The sequence below is a fragment of the Onychostruthus taczanowskii genome, unplaced genomic scaffold (assembly GCF_017590055.1).
Source record: "Onychostruthus taczanowskii isolate IOZ18803 unplaced genomic scaffold, ASM1759005v1 scaffold9, whole genome shotgun sequence".
NCBI lineage: Eukaryota > Metazoa > Chordata > Aves > Passeriformes > Passeridae > Onychostruthus > Onychostruthus taczanowskii.
In genome coordinates this window covers 14,475,676-14,493,384 of record NW_024506993.1, presented here as the reverse complement: position 1 = coordinate 14,493,384, position 17,709 = coordinate 14,475,676, and the positions used below count along the sequence as shown (strand labels likewise).

The window sequence follows — 17,709 nt, the reverse complement described above, 5'->3', positions numbered from 1 at the left end:
GGGGGGGGGGGGGGGGGGGGGCGCGTGCGCAGGCGCTGCTGGGATGGGGAGGGCGGGGTGTCCGGCGGCCATATTGAGTGTGGCAGGAAGAGCAGAAAGGCCTGCGCGCTCTCGACCCGCCGTGATTGTCAGCATCTGTCACCGTCCCCGCCGCTCCCGGGACCCGAGGTGGAAAGGGGCCGCGCAGGGCAGGGCCGGGCGGCTGTGGCGGGGCCGGGGTTCATTATCAGTTCTTTACGCACCCGCCCGTCCGTGCCTATGGAGGCGTAGGGGGCCGGGTTGAGGGCATGACGTCATCCCGTAGAACGGGCAATGGCTTCGCGCCGGCGGGAGCGCGTCAGTTCCGGTGCGGGCAGGGCGGGCGGGCTGCGTTGGTGCAGGCCGCGAGGGGCCGCGGGAAGCGCGGGACATCCCCACATTGTGTCGATTTAAGGCGTTTTTCGGAGTTTCCAGTGGAAATCGGAGAGAAATGCGCTGGTTGGCAGCTGGCTGAACATGAGCCCAGGCGTGCCCGGAGGGCCAGCGGCGCCTGGCCTGTACCAGCAGTGGGTGGCCAGCAGGAGCAGGGCACTGACTGTCTCCCTGTCCTGGGCACTGTGAGGGCACGCTTCGAGTGCTGCGTCCAGTTCTGGGCCCCTCAGTTCAGGAAGGATATTGAAGTATTGGAGCAGGTCCAGAGAAGGGCAGCAGAGCTGGGGAAGGGCGTGGAGCACAAGTGCTGTCAGGAGCGGCTGTGGGTGCTCGCCCTGCACAAAAGGAGGCTCAGGGGTGAGCGGACCGCCCTCTGGAGCTCCCCAAAAGGAGGTTGTAGCCGGGCGGGGCTTGGCCAGCTAACCACTGACGACACAGCCTCAATATGTGCCGGGGAGGTTTAGGTTGGACATCAGGGAGAATTTCTTCATAGGAAGGGTGCTAAGACGTTGGAACGGGCTGCTCGGGGAGGTGTGGGGTCACTGTCCCTGGGGGTGTTCAAGGAAAGGTTGGCTGTGGCACTCAGTGAGTCTGAGTGACACGGCGGTGTTGGGTCATCGGTTGGACTTGTTATATTTGCCCCATTATCCAATCAAAAAAACCCCAAGCAAAATTAAATGTAACAGCAATTTTAATTAAGTAGCTTAATATATATAAAAATGAATACACTCGAAATATTGACAATATAATTGGGTTAAAATGAGGAATAATTTGGTTCTGATAATAGCGCATAAGCAAAAATAACCACGTGGGGTATGGAGTGCAGGGCTTTTGGGCCCCGTCACCTCACATACAAGCTTGACAAACCAAAATTCCCTTTTTGATGCGCTATGTCATCACCATCTCCTCCCATTTTTGATTCGTCACGCTTGTATCTCCACCCTCGTCATCACCTTTACCCTGCATGCTCCACCATTCTTTTAGGGGGTCACGCCACTCTTTGGGGGTCTTCTTTGTGGAAGGCTTCTCCTCTTCCTCGCTGTCCTTTTATTCACCTTTTGGATTACGCATGTGCGCCAAGCTGGTATAGTATGAGCCAATATTATGTTCTAACATTGAAGCAATAAATCTCATATAATTAACATTTTCCTGGATGTCCAACCAAATTCTCCTCTCTTCCAACTAAATTTAGTAATAGTTATCTCTTGCTTCTTCCTGTTCTGAACATCTGCAAAGGAGATCTCCCTTTTTTTCTTGGCATTACGCTTTTAACTGTTTTATGATTTCCAAATATTAATTACTGTATCAATATTGATTGCTGCATCAATTTTGTCAGCACGAATCATACCTATTTACCACAGCCTCGATGCCTCAGGGTTCGTTTCCACCACAGCTGATTTTGTGCGGTGCAGGCACCCGGCAGAGCCCGGCAGGAACAGCCTCAGGGCAGCCCAGCCGAGCAGGGAGCACCAGTCAGCTCCCCTCCTTTGAAATGTGCTGTGATCACTTTCTCACCCTTCCCCTCTTACTTTCAGTCCATCTGTTGCACATTTTTATTTCCCAGTAATCTTTATTTCTCTAAGAACTTGTTGGCAATGCTACAGCAGCACCACGCTCCTACCCCACGCAGGCTCCCAGGTAAAGGTGGGCAGCACACACCTAAACCTTTGAGAAACACAGCGTGGCTTTTGAGGATGCTGCTGCAGTGCACACACCTTGGAACTGCTTTTGTCTGTCACACATCCTGATGACAGGCTCAGTGTGCATGTTCTTGTGTGTCTCTTACCTTAAAAAGCTGGAGTATGAGTACTGTGAGAATCTCACCCCACAAAGTTTTCTGCAATTTTAAATTTAGAAAACAGGAGGTCTTGTCATTTCAGTCCCCCAGAAACACAATCAAAAGAAAAAAACCAAACTGTAGATGCCTTCCTGAACGTTAATTGCATTTCCTTTCAAGGTGTCCAGAATAGAGTTTGATTTTGCTTTTGGATCCTGTTGCCCTCCTGTGGTCAAACCTCAGCAAGTCCAAGGCCTGTTAAAGCTCTGCACGTCCTTCAAACGGGCTGAATTATTTTGTGTGCATTTATTTTTGTCTGATTTAGTTAATTATTTCTTTTCTCCTTGCCCTTGCTGTTTGCTTGCTGGAGCTCCCTGTTAACATGTTTGGTGATCTCATCCTTTCACACTGCTGTGGGTTTGGCTCCTCACAATGATTTACCTTTATTACTTTGAAACAAAGTCAAGACTTTCACATGGGAATCCAGGATACCAAAACACGCCCTCATTCCTCCCGAGGGTCTCGGGGTCAGCCGCCCCTTTGTTAGGCCAGTTCAAAATCCACAACTGATTTATTTTTGTGTGATAAGAGGTTTTAGAAAAGCTGGGAATGTCGTGCCTCCTGCACACTCTAAATTGCAGGATCAGAGCCTGGATTATCTCCTGCAGGCCCGGAGGTGACTCACCAATAACATCATAAGACAATTTACTTCAAAACACCTACAATACTTAGCTAAGTTTTAGAGTTGTATAACACCGTGGGTTGTTGATTTGATATTTTGTCACTTCCTTTTTATTCTTCTGCCTTTCTTCCTAATCGTTGGAACTTAGTTTGTCAGTTTATACCAAGCTGGAATTTAGCTGGCAGGATAATTGGATCTCCCAGAAAAATGTCATATTAAGTAGGAATTATGGATAATGCCCCTGCAAAATTAGTTAATGGAAAAAACGTTTAATTGCTGCTTGAGTAATATCGATCAAATGCAGTTATTCTACCTATGCATTTCTGTATTAGATACCACTGGAACCTGCACAATACAGGGACTTGTGCTTGCTCAGCAGCAGAAATTCACACTTCTCCCTACTGAGTGTCCTGAGGTTTCTGTGGGCCCCCACCTTGAGTTTATCACGGTTCCTCTGGAAGGTGCCTCCATCAGCAGTTCCCCCAAACTGAGCGCTCTGTGCTACTCTCGGGTCACTAATGAAGCCGTGGGGCAGCACAAACACCAGCAGAGTCCCTGTGCATTACCAGATGTCAGCTGGACCCCGAGCCACTGCTTTCTGCCCTCTGAGCCCATGGTCAGGCTGCTTTCCAGAGGGGCTGGCTGTGACTGCCCACCCACCCTCCAGCGTGCTCACAGGAATGATGTCAAAAACCTCAGCACAGTCCAGGCAGTTCACATCTGCTGCTTTCCACGTTCCCCACAGCCTCTTGTCTCAGCCCAGAGGGCAGCTGTAATTGTCATCCTGTGACTGATTAAGATTCCTGGCTCTTTCTCCTCTTATGTTATTTCCAGCTGAGGAGCTCATAATTTTCTGCTATTAATCCCAGAGACCATGACCTTGCATTTCGCAGCACTGTATTTCAACCCCTTTCTACTATTCCAGTCCTCAAGGCTCGCAGCTTTTCATCTTCTCTAGAATACTGTGATCCTTCCCTGGATTTTAAATGACTCTCATCTTTGATGGCAAGTTGACTCAGAATAGGGAGCTTGAGAAATTACAGCATGAAAGGAAGTAGACTTGGCATGGGCTTGGCTTCAGGGTAGTAGTGTTCTGTGTTGAGCTACAGAAGAATTTTTAGTGAAAATTTTTTCTTACTTGCAATCCCCAGAGCATGGGAAAATCATTTCCAAAAGGTATATAGGGAGTGAAGGGAGTGTGACCTAGAAAAACTAGGAAGATGCATATGTCAAATCCAGTTAATTTTTTTTTGCTAATGATACTGATCTATATATATAAAATGCTGAATAGAACACTTATCTTCCCTGTGTTTGGCCTTAAGCCACATTCCCCATCAAAGGCAAAGAGACCCTGTTGACACTTTCCTGGTGAGTAAATCAGTCATGAGAGCAACATATTTCTTTTCCAAGCAACATGTAGAAAGCCATGTACTGGAAACTAGGACTCCTGGGTTTCCCAGAGCTCAGCATATTCTTAAAACAAAGGTATCCAGGCTCCATCCTACTTTCTCCCTTGCCTGCCTGGCAAACCCTCTGGTCTCATCATACTGCTGCTGACCACCCTCATACTTTTTCCCACTTATGGATGCAGGAGCACTGCAGTGAGGGGGGCAAAGGGCCCCTCACCCTGTCCCTGCACACCCACTATGGACTCTCACCCTGCATAGCTGCCCTGCTGCAGACATTTTCTCTTTTGCTAAATGTGAATGAGGCAGTGCAGTAATTTTATGCAAATCCATGTGCAGATTAAAAAATTAATCAAATTCTGAAATTTTCATTTAAAGAGATTAGTCTTGAAAAATCCCCCATCTAATCCTCCCAGAATAGTCACTTGGAACAAGCCTTCAGTGTGTTGTTTCCCTCCTGGGTTTAGTGCATCTCCTGGAAAATTTTCTTGTAATGCTTTTGGGACCATGTGGAGCAGCAAGCTTGCGTTTGAGCGGGGCTCACCAGGCGAATTAAAGCTGATATATCAAATGATAGAGGAGATGTGTCAGTAAGTGGGAACGGGGGAGTTTAAGGCAGTAAAATCTCCACTTTGTTGTACTTCATAGGTAAATTCCCCTGGTGATGCAGGAGAAATGGAAGCAGGGAGCCTTGGTGAGTCTGTCAGTAATTTACATGCTGAGAGGCCAGAAAAAAGTCACGCAGCAAGAAAAACGAGGAGCAAGAGACACTGCTAAAACTTGCAGTGTCTGGGAGTTTACTACTGTAATCTGTCTCTTAGAGCTTGAGCTCAAAATTATCCTCCAACAACTGGGGTTTGATCCAGTGCTATCTCAAATATTTTCCTAGCCCCTTGTGGATTTTGAAGTTGACCCTGTACAAGGTGGGCCAGCCACCAGTCCTGGAGGAAATCCAGAGTCATGCTGACCACATTGAAGCTAAAGTAACTTAGATCCCTGAAGTTCTCAATTAAATCATGCATTCTGGCACAGCATCCTCTGATCTCACAGCACCTGAATGCTCAGGATGTGTGTGTGGTTGGGTTGGCCTGCAATAAGCTCAATTGCCCCAACTTCAAAAAAACCACAAGCCCAAGATGCAAATCCTTGAACAAAGCTCCAACCGCAGCACCTGGAACAGCTCAGCCCTGCCCAGTGATGGCAGACTGGCCCCTGGAAAGGAGAATTTTTCTAGCTTTCAAGTACCTGCCATGGAGTGAGGTGCTGGCTCATTTTTCTCACTGCATGGGCATGGCCAGCTCATTTGCTCACTGTTTTCTTCCCCAGTGTGCCTCCAAGTTTATGGCTGAGAGTCTGCCCTGCTATGTCCATGTTTTTGGTCTCTTGCCACTGTCCAATTTACTTGGCAGCTTTACCACATTCCTGCCCCTACTGCTGGATTCTTTCTGTCTCCCTCTGACTTTGGCTCCTTGCCTGCAGAATTGCTTTAATTAAAAAGTTAATGAAAGGTAATGCAAACGAGCGTTTTGCCTGTATTTTATCACAGTCCAGCTCCTTCCCCTCCCTCTTTCCCAGAGAAGGTGAAAATGAGAAGCTGGGGTTTTGCTGCATTTTGGTGTGAGAGCTAACAGTGGAAATTTCTACATGCTTAGGAGGAGCTCTCTGAAGAAAGGGCTTATAATGGTGTGTGTAGATTATTATAAGTGTGTAGATTATTCATGAATGAAAGCTGAGGAAGTTTTCATTTAAAGGGGATTAATCTAAACCCCTTACAATCCTCCAGCTCTCTTTGGAACAGGCAATTCTTAGCATCATTTTCATCCTAAGCTTAATATGAACTTACAGGAAACTTTTCAAAAGTCTGTCTGTATCCCAACTCCAAATTATCCCAGCCAGGGACAAAGGGAAGGTGTGAAACCTGAACCTCACTCATGCCTATAGCTTGTCACCTTATATCATATAGAAGAGGGCTCATTCATCCTTCAGTGATTTTCCTGAGAAACTAAGATTAGTGCATGAAGTAATATGAGTCACATCATCAGCCCCTTCTCCCAGCCCAGATTCCTCACAGCCAGCAGTGGGAAGAGGAAAACGCAGGGATGTGAGGGTGTAATTTCCCCTTGTGCAATATGTAGCAGTTAACAGGCAATTACACCACTTCTAAACCCACCATCTGGGGAGGGAACCTGAGAGCTGCCATTTGGGTTATTTTTCTTTCCACAACTGCCTGTGTTTTGGGGTGATATTCAGTTCTCTTGATCTTGTTTTTAAAGCCTTAGTAAAACGAGTAGGAGTTTTATTTTTTGTTAATATCTACAGTGGATTTCATAGCACTGATTTATAGCTGTTCCCTGATGACATTTGGTACCCAGTGCCTGAGAGTGTATAAATAAATTACATAAAAAGGGATTTGTGGTATCATTAGCAGCACCCCCATTCCAAGGGGAGTCTCCAGTGAGCCTGTGTGTCTAATCAGAGCTGACAAGGAGCAGAGTCACACACTGAGACATCCAAAGCAAATGGATCTGTGCCAAATTCAGCTCTCTGTTGCACTGGTATAAAGTTGGATAACCTCTGACTGCAAGGGGGTTTTACACTGTGTTTACTCTGCCTTTACACCTGTGCTCTGAGATCAGTGCCAGGCAGTGAACCCCAAAATCCTGAGATGCAATAGAAAGGCGCTTGCTGACTTCCACAGACTCTGGATCAGGCCTCCATGGTTAAAATATAATCTGAGTTCAGAGTGCAGAAAACAGATTACATGCCTGCTATTGTACTGAAATGCTTTCCAGAGTAAGCATTAGCAGTGTGTACACAAGTGCCAGATGAATTAAGCTGGCATTTAGTTTTTCCACCTCCAGTAGGAGAGGATTGCCTTTAAAGAGCTCAGGCCTGCTGTGTCGTGTCTGGAGCTGGAGCTGGTCGGGGCTGCCAGGAGGGCACGTGTGACAGGAGCCACTCTTGCAGGTCTGCTTGTGCTCAATTTCCCGGGGCTTCAGGGTCAGCCGTGCACAGAAACATCAAGGCAGAGACAAAGGCTGTTCAAAATTTTGGGCTTTATTTTCTTAACCTCCCCTGGCTCCCTTTAAGCTTTTCTTCTCCAGCCATTCCTGCAGACTCTGTATTGCAGCTCAGACGAGGTGACCTGGGGTGTGATGCACCTCTGCTTTGTAGCACCTTCCTCTGATTGCACTGTGCCCAGGGCCAGGTGAGTCAGAGACCTGCTGGGAGCAGAGATGCTTATCTCAGTTCCTGAGAGGTGCAGGGCTGACTTCACTGCGGTCAGCACAGTTACTCTGGCCCTCACTGAAGTGGGGTCAGTGGTTTCAACTGCTGGCAGCATCAGCTGCCATGAAGTTTAAGAGTCTAGTAACAAAGTGGTCAGGGCACCCTGTCTTTTGTTCTGTCTCCTCGTGGTTGAAAAGCCAGTGCTTCTGAACGGCACCTAAAGGGAGTGCACATAGGTAGTTAATCTGTCTTGGCTTTTGGCTTTAAAATCTGTTCTCCTAAGCAATGAATCGTTTACTGCTAGCCTTGTTCTTAAGGGTCTTTTCCCACTTCAGTGATTCTTGGGGTTCTTTCTCTGACAAACTTTTGATTCTCTGTATAGCCTTACCTACAAGTCCCTTGTCCTGAGATTTCAGAGTGTGCTCAAGTTTCAGTGCCTGAGAAGGTGTTTAGAGGATTTTTGTGTAGATCTTTTGGGTCCCTGCAGCAAAATAAGGCAGATTTAGACCCAGAGAAGCTGTTGAAAAGCTTGTCCAGCTTAATGATTAACACCTTGCAATGCTAGGGAGTGTCATGACAAAGAGAGACCTCTGGACTCCTGAGCTCTCCTAAAAAAGCCCTTGCACAAAACACATCCGCTTACTTGAGAGAGGATTAACTCTCAAGGAATTTCAATGGCTCTGTGATCAAGTGTGTTGCCCTGGCTGCTTCAGCCTCCTGGCACCCTGCCTTAAATGCCATGAGCAGGAGAGATGCAGATCACAAGGATCTTTGATCCTCAGAAACCAGCAGTGAACTTGCTGCCAGTTAACAGAAGGAAGGAGAAATGCTGGGAGGGAATAGATGTGTGTGTGCTGGCGGGGGCCACCTTTCCTCTGTCAAGACAAGTATCTGCCCTTGAGCAGCTGAGATCTTTCGGTCCATGCACAGATCTGTTGCAGATAATGCTAATGCTCAGTGGAGAGCAGCTCAAATGGGCTTTCACAGACACGGCTTTCACAGACACTTTGCCTGGATATGAACTCTTATTTGGGCTCTAAATGTGATTTTAATGGATAATGAGGAGTAAAAGAGAAAGGTAAATTAAGCCTTGTGTTAATTTGCTGTTTGGTGAGGAAACCTCATTACTGGTCTCTGTGTGGCCACCAGCAGCAAGGGATGAGGCAGCCAGCAAGGCTGTTGTTTCTCTTTCATCCGTGTCTGATGCTGCAGGGACACATGGGGCAATGCACAGCCAGAGGATGAGATCAGCATTTGGCTAGCATGGGAAGGGAGTTAATGTAGTGAAAAGCTGTTCCACCCAAATGCCCTGCTCTCTCCAGGACAGAGAGCAGCTTCCACAGTTTGGAAAGGTGTCAAACACTAAGCAAATAGAAATGATGGCTTGCCAGTGGCAAATCTAGTGATGGAGAAGCTGGCTGGCAGAGCTCACCTTCCCTGCAGGAGGTGATGAGATTGCAGGGGAATCACCAGCTGACAGATAGTTTGAATGTGACACTGTCCTTCCCTTCCTCCTGCCTGGGGAAAAGTTAGAAAATGCTGCTTGTATGGCACCTTAATCTAGGGGAAACAGGAGCTAGAGTTCCACGGTTCATGTTTTGACCTCTCTGTTCTTTCTGTGACAGCCCTGTCTCTTCTACTAGCAAAAATGTTCACTTTTCCTTGCAGGTTGGAGGCTGCTGGCTGTTTCAGCCCTTGGGGCGTTGCCAGTGCTGGCAGGGAGTGCAGAAGCCCACCCCAGGAGGCAGAGTGGCTCAGCCGTGGCAGCCTGTGCGCCATGTCCCTCCGCGAGCACGCACTGTCCCTGTTCCGTGGCGCTCTGGGCACCGTGCGCCCAGCTCCCATGCTGAGGAGGGCTCTGAAGCTCCAGGGAGATGGGTGCCCTCAGCTGCTGGTGAAGGGCCAGGCCTTTCCAGTGAAGAGGGACCTGTACCTGGTGGGTTTTGGAAAAGCTGTGCTGGGGATGGCTGCAGCAGCAGAAGATATCCTGGGAGACCACCTCACTCGGGGGATTATCAATGTGCCACTGGGGATCCAGGAGAGCCTGCAGCGAGCAGGAATGCAGTAAGGACTGTTTCTGAACAATTTTGGGGAGCAGGAAGGAGGGGTGTAGGCTGCCACATTTTCCCTCTGTGGGATGTTGCTATGAACACCTTAAGTCCTTTTGAGCTGCCCTTGCTCTGTTGCCCACCCCATCCACCCCACCACTCTCATCTTCAACAACCATCACATCCCAGTGACACCAGTGGTGCAGCCCCCCTCTTGTGCTGGATGTGCTGCCTCTCTGGCTGTGGGGAAGAGGCGCTCAGCAAAGGCCATCTGCCTGTCCTGGTCACTCACTGTATGCCACTGGTACACCAGGCACCTGCAGGTGACAGCCTGCTGCCTGTGTGGGTGCACAGATCCATGGTGGAATTGCCTCTCTTACCTCACCAGGGAGATGCTGCTGAAGCCACACAGCAGAATCCAGGTCATCGAAGGTGCCAAGAACAACCTCCCAGATGCAGAGGCTCTAAAGGGAGCTGTTGCCATCCAGGAGCTGGCTGAGGGTCTGACTGCAGATGACCTGCTCCTTGTGCTCATCTCAGGTAGTGTGGGGATCCCAGGGAATGGGATCTGCTGAGGGCCCTAGCTGCCTGCCCACCCCTGACCCTGCAGCAACGGAGTGCTGTGCTGTGCCAGCCCCTTCAGCAAGGACACTTGCACCTTTGATTTTTTCTCTCCCTTCTGCCATCCTTTCTCCAGGCATGCAGCAAGAGAGAGCACAGGGCTTCCTGCTGCTGCAGTGGACACACTGCCTCCCAGCACTGGAAAGAGGCTGAGCTGCACAGGCTGGGTCCTGCAGTTGTGCCACCACAGTGAAGTGGCACCTCTGGGCACAGCCTGGCAGCTGTTCTCACCTCTTTGCAAGGAGACACTTTCTTCCTGCCCCTTCCTTACATTTGGGGACACAGACTTGGGGAAGCAAGCACTTGGTAGATTTGCATGCTCTGCATTTGTGCAGGAGCGTGAGTCTGCAAGCTGAGGTCTGGGACTGACCTTTCCCAGGGCTTGGCACCTTCCCAGCTAGTGGAAATGAGGCCTCCAGGTACCACACAGTAAGCTGCATGCCATGCAGGGGCAGCCCTGCACACCCCTAGGGCCTGGCTGGTGGCCCCCAGGCTGTCCCCAGATCCAGGGCTGTGTAAGATGATGCATCAGAGGGATGCAGTGACATCACCTCATCCTGAGCTCAGTGGATGTCACAGGGCAAAAGCATGCAGGGGCTTGGAGCAGCTCTGCAGAAAGGCCTTGTTCTCCTCTGCTCAGTGTTTATTCCTCTGTGGATGCTGAAGCCTGATCCAGTACAGAGAGAGCAGTGCCATTAGGCAAACACCCAAGTGACTGGAAGCTAGCTGTGCTTTCTGGGGATTCCCCTGGGCTTCCTCCTGTCTTTTGGCTACAGGGATCTCCAAGAGACTCCTCAGCCTTTCAGGGAGCCTGTACAGGATCTCCCCGTGGCTGTGACTACCTATGCATGTGCACTCCTACACAGCAGCCGGTCCCCAACTGCTCCTGCCTCTCAGCTAGATCCCTGGCTATTGACTGAAACACAGGCATTTGCATTTGTTTTTCTTGCTCATCATGTTTTATTGATGCTGATTTGTCTCAAACCTCTGAGCAGGCTTTGCATTTTGACAGTAGCACTCAGCTGTACTTCTGTGCACGTTCACTCTGTGCACAGACCTTGTTCTTTTCTCCTCTGTATTTTCCATCCATTCCAGTTTTCCATTAGGACCTTGCCTTCTTTTCCACATTTCCAATGCCTGCTTGTATCAGACAGAATTCCCATCAGTGAAGCTATCACCCTGGACTCAGCGTGTGCTTTGTCCTTTGCATTACTGTCCCCCTTTTTCTTTCCTCCCAGACCTAGATGAGTGCAGTTCAGCAGCTTCCAATCTTGCTGCGTCCCTAGCCAGTGTTTTTACACAGTGTCCTGAATAAATGGAGCCACCAAAGCAGGCAGTGTCCCCATGTGCACAGCACTGGCTGCTGTGTGAGCTGTGGAGGCCATGCTCCCTGCTCACCCACCCAGGTAACCCCTGAATATCAGTGTGAGGACCCAGCTGTAGCCCAGTGCAGAGGTGAGGGTAGCTGCTGGCCCTCTTCTGTCATGCCCACCACACTGCAGGCTGCTGGTGCCCCCATCCAGCCAGGTTCACACTGCCTGGGTGAAGTGTAGCTGACTGCAGAGAGTGCAGGACAGCAGTGAATTCTCCAGAGGTGTTAGCTTAGGTCCCCAATCACCTCTGCCTTCCCTCCAGACGCTGGTGAGGGAAAAGGCTAAAGCCTTGCTCTCCTTCGTCCTCCTTCTCCTGCTATCGTGATGTCCTTGCCATCTCTTCTGCATCCTAGGGGGTGGATCAGCCCTACTGCCTGCTCCCATCCCTCCCATCCTCCTTGAGGAGAAGGAGAAACTCACAAAGATGCTGGCTTCCCGAGGAGCTGCCATACAGGAGCTGAACATTGTCCGGAAGACTCTATCCGTGCTGAAGGGTGGAGGACTGGCCCAGCTGGCACATCCTGCACGGGTAACCAAGGGAAAGCCCCTGTTTGCCCAGAGATCACCCATCTACCCTCACAACAGAGGTTTAAACAACTTGCAGGGTTTTTGTCCATACTGAGTGAACAACTTCGCACACTGTTTTGGGGCTCTCTGGCTGTGATTTCGCTTTGGACCGAAACTCTCAGGGAGACAGAGCTGGGAGAGTGGGAATTCAGACTTGGGATACATCAGCCATCCCATCGTGCCACTCTGCAGATCCCAGCCCACACCCAGCAGGCACTTCCAAGTGTTGGTGCTTCAGCACAGTGCTTTCAAGGCTGGCTCTGACCCTTGGCTCCCCTGGGGACTATTCTCAGCACGTCCCATTGCTGAACTCACACTAGGTTGGGCGTGACAAGTGCAGTGTCAAAGGTTACATCTTCCAGCATGATAGTCCAGCTTCAAAGGGGACTGTAAATCTGTGGGTTTGAGAAGGGTAAGGTGACACTCACTGGGCCATAAAATAAAAATGGGTGAAGACCTATCCTGTTTCCATCTGCTTTGGTGTGGGGATGGCACTCAGAGCAGTGCTTATGCCAGGGTTCTTTTGTGGTCACCAGCAATAATCTGTGGGCATTTCTTTCCATAGGTGGTGAGTCTCATCCTGTCTGACGTGATAGGTGACCCCCTGGACATCATAGCGAGTGGGCCCACTGCTGCCAGCTCCCACAGTGTCCAAGACTGCCTTCAGATACTCACCAAATACAACCTGCTGCACGACCTGCCCAAGTCAGTGGAAATGGTCCTCTCCAGCTCTCCCACCAAGCCCACTGCTCCAGAAAACTACTCCCACGTTTCCAACATCATCCTTGGGTCCAACACCGTGGCTTTGGAAGAGGCCAGACGCCAGGCTGAGGGGCTGGGCTATGCAGCTCTGCTCCTGAGTGCGGCAGTCCGTGGGGAGGTCGGCCGTGTTGCCGCACTGTACTGCCAGCTGATCCAGCTGGTCTGCCTGGGCTTCGCCAGCCTCGCAGAAGGGCCCCTGGGTGACCAGCTGAGGGGCAATGTCCTGCAGCTGGCAGCAGAGCTACAGATCCCAGGTTTGGACCTGGACGAGTTTCTACAGGCCCTGCGAGGGTTAGGGCCCGACAGACCAGTCTGCATCCTGGCTGGTGGAGAAACCACGGTCCAGCTCCGGGGAACCGGCAAGGGAGGCAGAAACCAGGAGCTGGCCCTGCGTGTGGGGCTGGGGCTGCACAAGGCTCAGGCCACAGGAGCCAGCAGCCCCCAGGGGAGGTGTGAGATCCTCTTCCTCAGTGGGGGAACAGATGGACAGGATGGGCCAACGGAGGCAGCAGGAGCCTTCTGCAGCCCAGGGCTGGTGGCTGAGGCGCTGCAGGAGGGCCTGGATGTGGAGGCCTTCCTCAGGAACAATGACTCCTACACGTTCTTCAGCCAGTTCCAAGGTGGGCATCACCTCCTGGTGACAGGCTTGACAGGCACCAACGTCATGGACATCCAGGCCATTTTAATTAGAGCCGTGGAAAAATCATGATAGCTCCCTCTGCAGACACCCAGATGCACTTAATTAGGAGCAGGAGTAAATTAAAGCACCAATGCTGTGGACAAATGCTAACTACTTAAATTAGGACTCACTGTTGAGGCTGCTAGTGTCTTTGACAGAAAGAATCCACTAATTAGACACGAGTGGACATCCACAGCAAAAAACAAGCACTTGTAATTGGTGGGATCAGAGGAAGGTAAGAGGTCACATTACAGACAAGGAGACTGGATTTAAGGCTTGCTTCAGATATAGTTAATTTAAGAGATGTGGGGAAGCTGAGGCCATGGCAGGGCTACCACAGAGAGCCCTTGCTGCGCTGTTGCACCTCCAGTGCCCCCAGCTCAAGAGCAGCTCAGCAGTGGGGTTTTAGGGGTCCACTGGAGCAAATTACAGTGACTGAAGGATGTAAAAGCAGTAAGAGCAAGGCCTGCTCACCTGAAGCATGGAGCTGCTGGGAGGATGTGGTGGGAAGGGCACACCCAGCACCTGCTCCACATGCCGGCACAGGGCTCTACAGCTCTTCCCACACCAGGGCTCTACAGCTCTTCCCACACCAGGGCACTGAGATGACAGAGACCAGGCCCAGCAGGATGCACACCCAGGAGTGTGGCTAGGAAGCACGTTGGCAGAGATAAGTTCTTGATACTGGCTGAGAGAAGTTCTTGATACAAGCAGTGCACAGTGACAAAGAGGATGACATACCTTCACTGTACAGTGTAAGGATGGGGATGAATGAAGTGCAGTGACAAGCCAGCTGTGTGGAGTCCTCCTCCAGCCTCCTTCCCTCCACAGTGACATCTTCCCTGCTGGTCCCTGTTGGGAGAACCTCTGTGCCAGCAGCATGTATGCTATGAGCTTTCATGGTGCTGTTTTCCAACTGTCTAGAAAACTGTCGTGCATCCAGCCTGAGCCACTGACCTTTCCTCTGCAATGAGGCAGAAGTCGCTGTCATTCTGATTAACTCTGCTAATTCCACAGAACAAAAGACAAGGAAACCTTCATGCTCAGCTCTCCTGATCCATGCTGCTGAGCTGATCAAAGGGCAAATCTGCCAGAGCTGTGCTCTGACAGGGAGCTGCTCCCCCACATGCACGAGGACACTGGTTATCACGTTTTTGTCACCTACTGCAGTGTGGTATGTGGGAGAGCCGAGATGAGCTTGTTTTCCCAGGACATGGAGCTCACAGTGGGGCTAGATTTCAGGAGGGCTTTGCCTGCAGCAACAGGCACACTGACGGTTTGGCTGGATATTCAAAGGGCTTTAGCTCAGCAGCCAGTATGACCCAGCACGTCCAACTCCTTTTGAATATCCCTCTGTTTGTTACAGAGCCTAAGTGGGAGCTGAGCTCCTTTGAAAAACCAGCTCTAATGTAATAGGACACGCTTGACTCAGACTCTTTCCAGACAGACCAACCTACTCCGTGCGGCTGATCTCATCTCGTGACATAAATACACCGTAGTGCCAACACCCTGTGGTGGCTCACTGAACAGTCAGTTGTTCTGCACCCCACTTCAAGGTGGATCAGAGGGTGGGGTTTTGAGGAGGATGCAAAACCTCCTATTTTGGTGTTGAAGCCAGTATCTAACAAGTAGGGATATCAGCAGGACCATCGTGGGGCCTGGTGTCGATGCCAGGCTGGCAGCTGGACTGTCTGGGCTACAGCCCAGGCTCAGAATAAGGCACAACCCTGGGAATTTCAAAACCCCAGTCTTGCCTGAGTCAAACTCATCCACGCATCTCATTTGTCCTCAGAGTCTGAAGGTCTTTTGTAACATGCCTGAACTTGCTCACAGTGGCAAACAGCTCCGAGATCTGCTGGGGAAAATCTGCCAAGCATTACGGAGCTCGCTGTGCCCCCGTAATGTCAGGGGGTGGTTGTGCAGGAGAAGCTGCTTTGTGCCGGGTGTTTTTCTCCAGAGGTCGCTGGCAGGTCGCCTGCTCCGTGCCCAGCAGGGCAGCTCCATGGGGCACTAACATGGGCAGTGATACAGCCACAAGTATGGCCTGCAGCCAGGACAACTGGGTGAAGCTGAGCCCTCCCTGGGCCATTCTGCTCCAGTGGAATGCAGAGTGACTCTGCTTTTGGGCTGGGGTGCCTGGCAGAAGAGTCACTTCAGCAGGAGTTCAGTGTGCCAGCCTGGGCACACTGCCACAGGGCCACCATAAACCCCTGCCCACAGCTCTGCCACACTGCTGAGCACCACTCTGGACTTTGAGCTGCTGCTTGTGCCTCCCAGTCAATTCCAGAGGATCTTGGGCTAGTGCTGGCTGGCTTCTCCTGGGAAATGCCTACTCCAGGTAGCCCGAGCAGTGACCTTTCTTCCTGAATGGTGGCTTTTCATAACGATTAAAGAGTGTGTGTTGGGGAGGAGAGATGTCTAATAAAAGGTTTCTTGAAAGGATGGAGCTGTTTGAAGTGCATTTCCCATCTACCTTTGCTTGGCTGCCATATATGGATTTTTGTTCTTGTCCTTTCTTTCCTAATGAGGAGATAACAGGCCGGGGGAGGTTCAGCAAGAACACCCAGGCTACAGAAATACTTCTCTGATGCTTCTACCTGGATAACTCAAAGCTCCGTTTCCAAGGGATTGCTTTGGTGGACCTTGTGCAACTTCTACCTAGGGACAAAAGGAGCATTGGAGCGTGCTCAGCCCTCACAGACAAAGCAGCATCTTATTCCTCTGGACAGTGCTCAGCAGGGAATTGTCTGCTATTGCTCCAGCCCAAGGCCAGCTCCCTCTGACATGCAGTCCCTTCACAAAAGGTCAAAAGGCCCCATGCATGAGCCAACATGGGGCCACACTGGCCAGGTTTAGCAGGATTTGTGAGATAACACAAATCTCAAGACATGAGAACATCACTTACCTGCCTGGTAATGATTTGCCTCTGGGCTGGCAGGGCTAAGCAGGAGCAATGACTTTCCATTGGGAGCTCAAGTGAGTCACCACAGCTGAGCAGGGCTTTGCAGCTTGTCCATGCTGTCCTGGATGGGATATTGGCCTCATGGGAGTAAAGCTGTGCAAATGAAGACACCAGAGTGTGGCTGCAGTCACACGGAGCAACCCCAGTGTGTGGGCTGTGCTGGCACCAGCTCCACGCCACCCTGGCTCTGGGGGCTCGTGCCTAAGGAGAAAAGTCACAGAGGGAGTGAGGACAGTAAGAGACACTGGGGGGCTTGATGGTCACAGTCCCTTCCCTTTTTATCAGAAAAGCAAAGCTTTCTGCACCAGCCAGCCTTCAGGAAGGAGTCAGGTGGGTGAAGATGGCCAGCAGCTCCCTGGCCATATCCCTACACGTGGGCAGGGGACACTGGCTGGGAAAAATGTGCTCGGATGCTGTGTGGGGAGCAGGTGAACAAAGTCTGGGTATGCTCAGGGTGGATTTGCTCTCCTAAGTCGGCAGCTCACAGCCAAACAGTGCTAACGGCCGGGAGAAGTAACAGCGTTATTAACAGCACGAGCTTCTGGCAGTAAATTAAAAATCTTGGCTGCCGCCCTTGGCTCTGCTCTTGCCTCTTAGAAGACATTAATATCACAGCTCCCCAGCATTCCCATTATCACTTCATTAAGGATCCAATAATGATAAATGTGGATGGTTTTATTTTGCACAGAGCCTGATTAATGGCCAATAATTCACTAGGTGTTAATGGGGCCCTTCCTTTATGGAGGCATTGGAAGGGGCTGCCTTTCATCTCCTCCACAAGCCACAATTTTCACCATTTTCGCTAATGTGACAGATATAACACAAACCTTGAAAGAGTGGCTGAGGCCTCTTGAGAAACCTTGAAGAGCATCGTGCCTGGGGCAGCCCTTGCTGTCGTGGCCATTCCTCAGCATCTTTTTCCTCTTCTTCCTCCCCTGTGCTGCTGGCAGTGCCTGCACACAGATGCTGCATATCCCAAGATAGTCCCAAAGCAGCAGATTCCCCAGGGATGATCCCACCAGCGCAGTCACTGGGGCTCTCCACAGCAGACCTGGTGCAGAACCAGGCCCACCCTTGCAACGGGGTGCAATGCAAGGAGTGGGCTTGTGCTGGCCTCACCCCAAAGCTTGGCACCCCTCACCTGCATCCCAAGAGAGCTGGGGAGCCTGGGATGCAGGACGGAGACCAGGCTG

At 50.8% G+C, this 17,709-nt stretch overlaps 1 protein-coding gene across 1 annotated transcript; it reads left to right on the top strand.

Annotated features, from left to right (window-relative positions):
* Nucleotides 1-2: 2 nt before the first annotated feature.
* GLYCTK (glycerate kinase) lies at nucleotides 3-15,987 on the top strand. Its single transcript, XM_041425743.1, has 5 exons — nucleotides 3-168; nucleotides 9,173-9,568; nucleotides 9,941-10,092; nucleotides 11,900-12,075; nucleotides 12,679-15,987. Exons 1-5 carry the CDS (start codon nucleotides 44-46, stop codon nucleotides 13,582-13,584), a joined length of 1,755 nt encoding a protein of 584 aa, XP_041281677.1. The 5' UTR covers nucleotides 3-43; the 3' UTR covers nucleotides 13,585-15,987.
* Nucleotides 15,988-17,709: the final 1,722 nt, after the last annotated feature.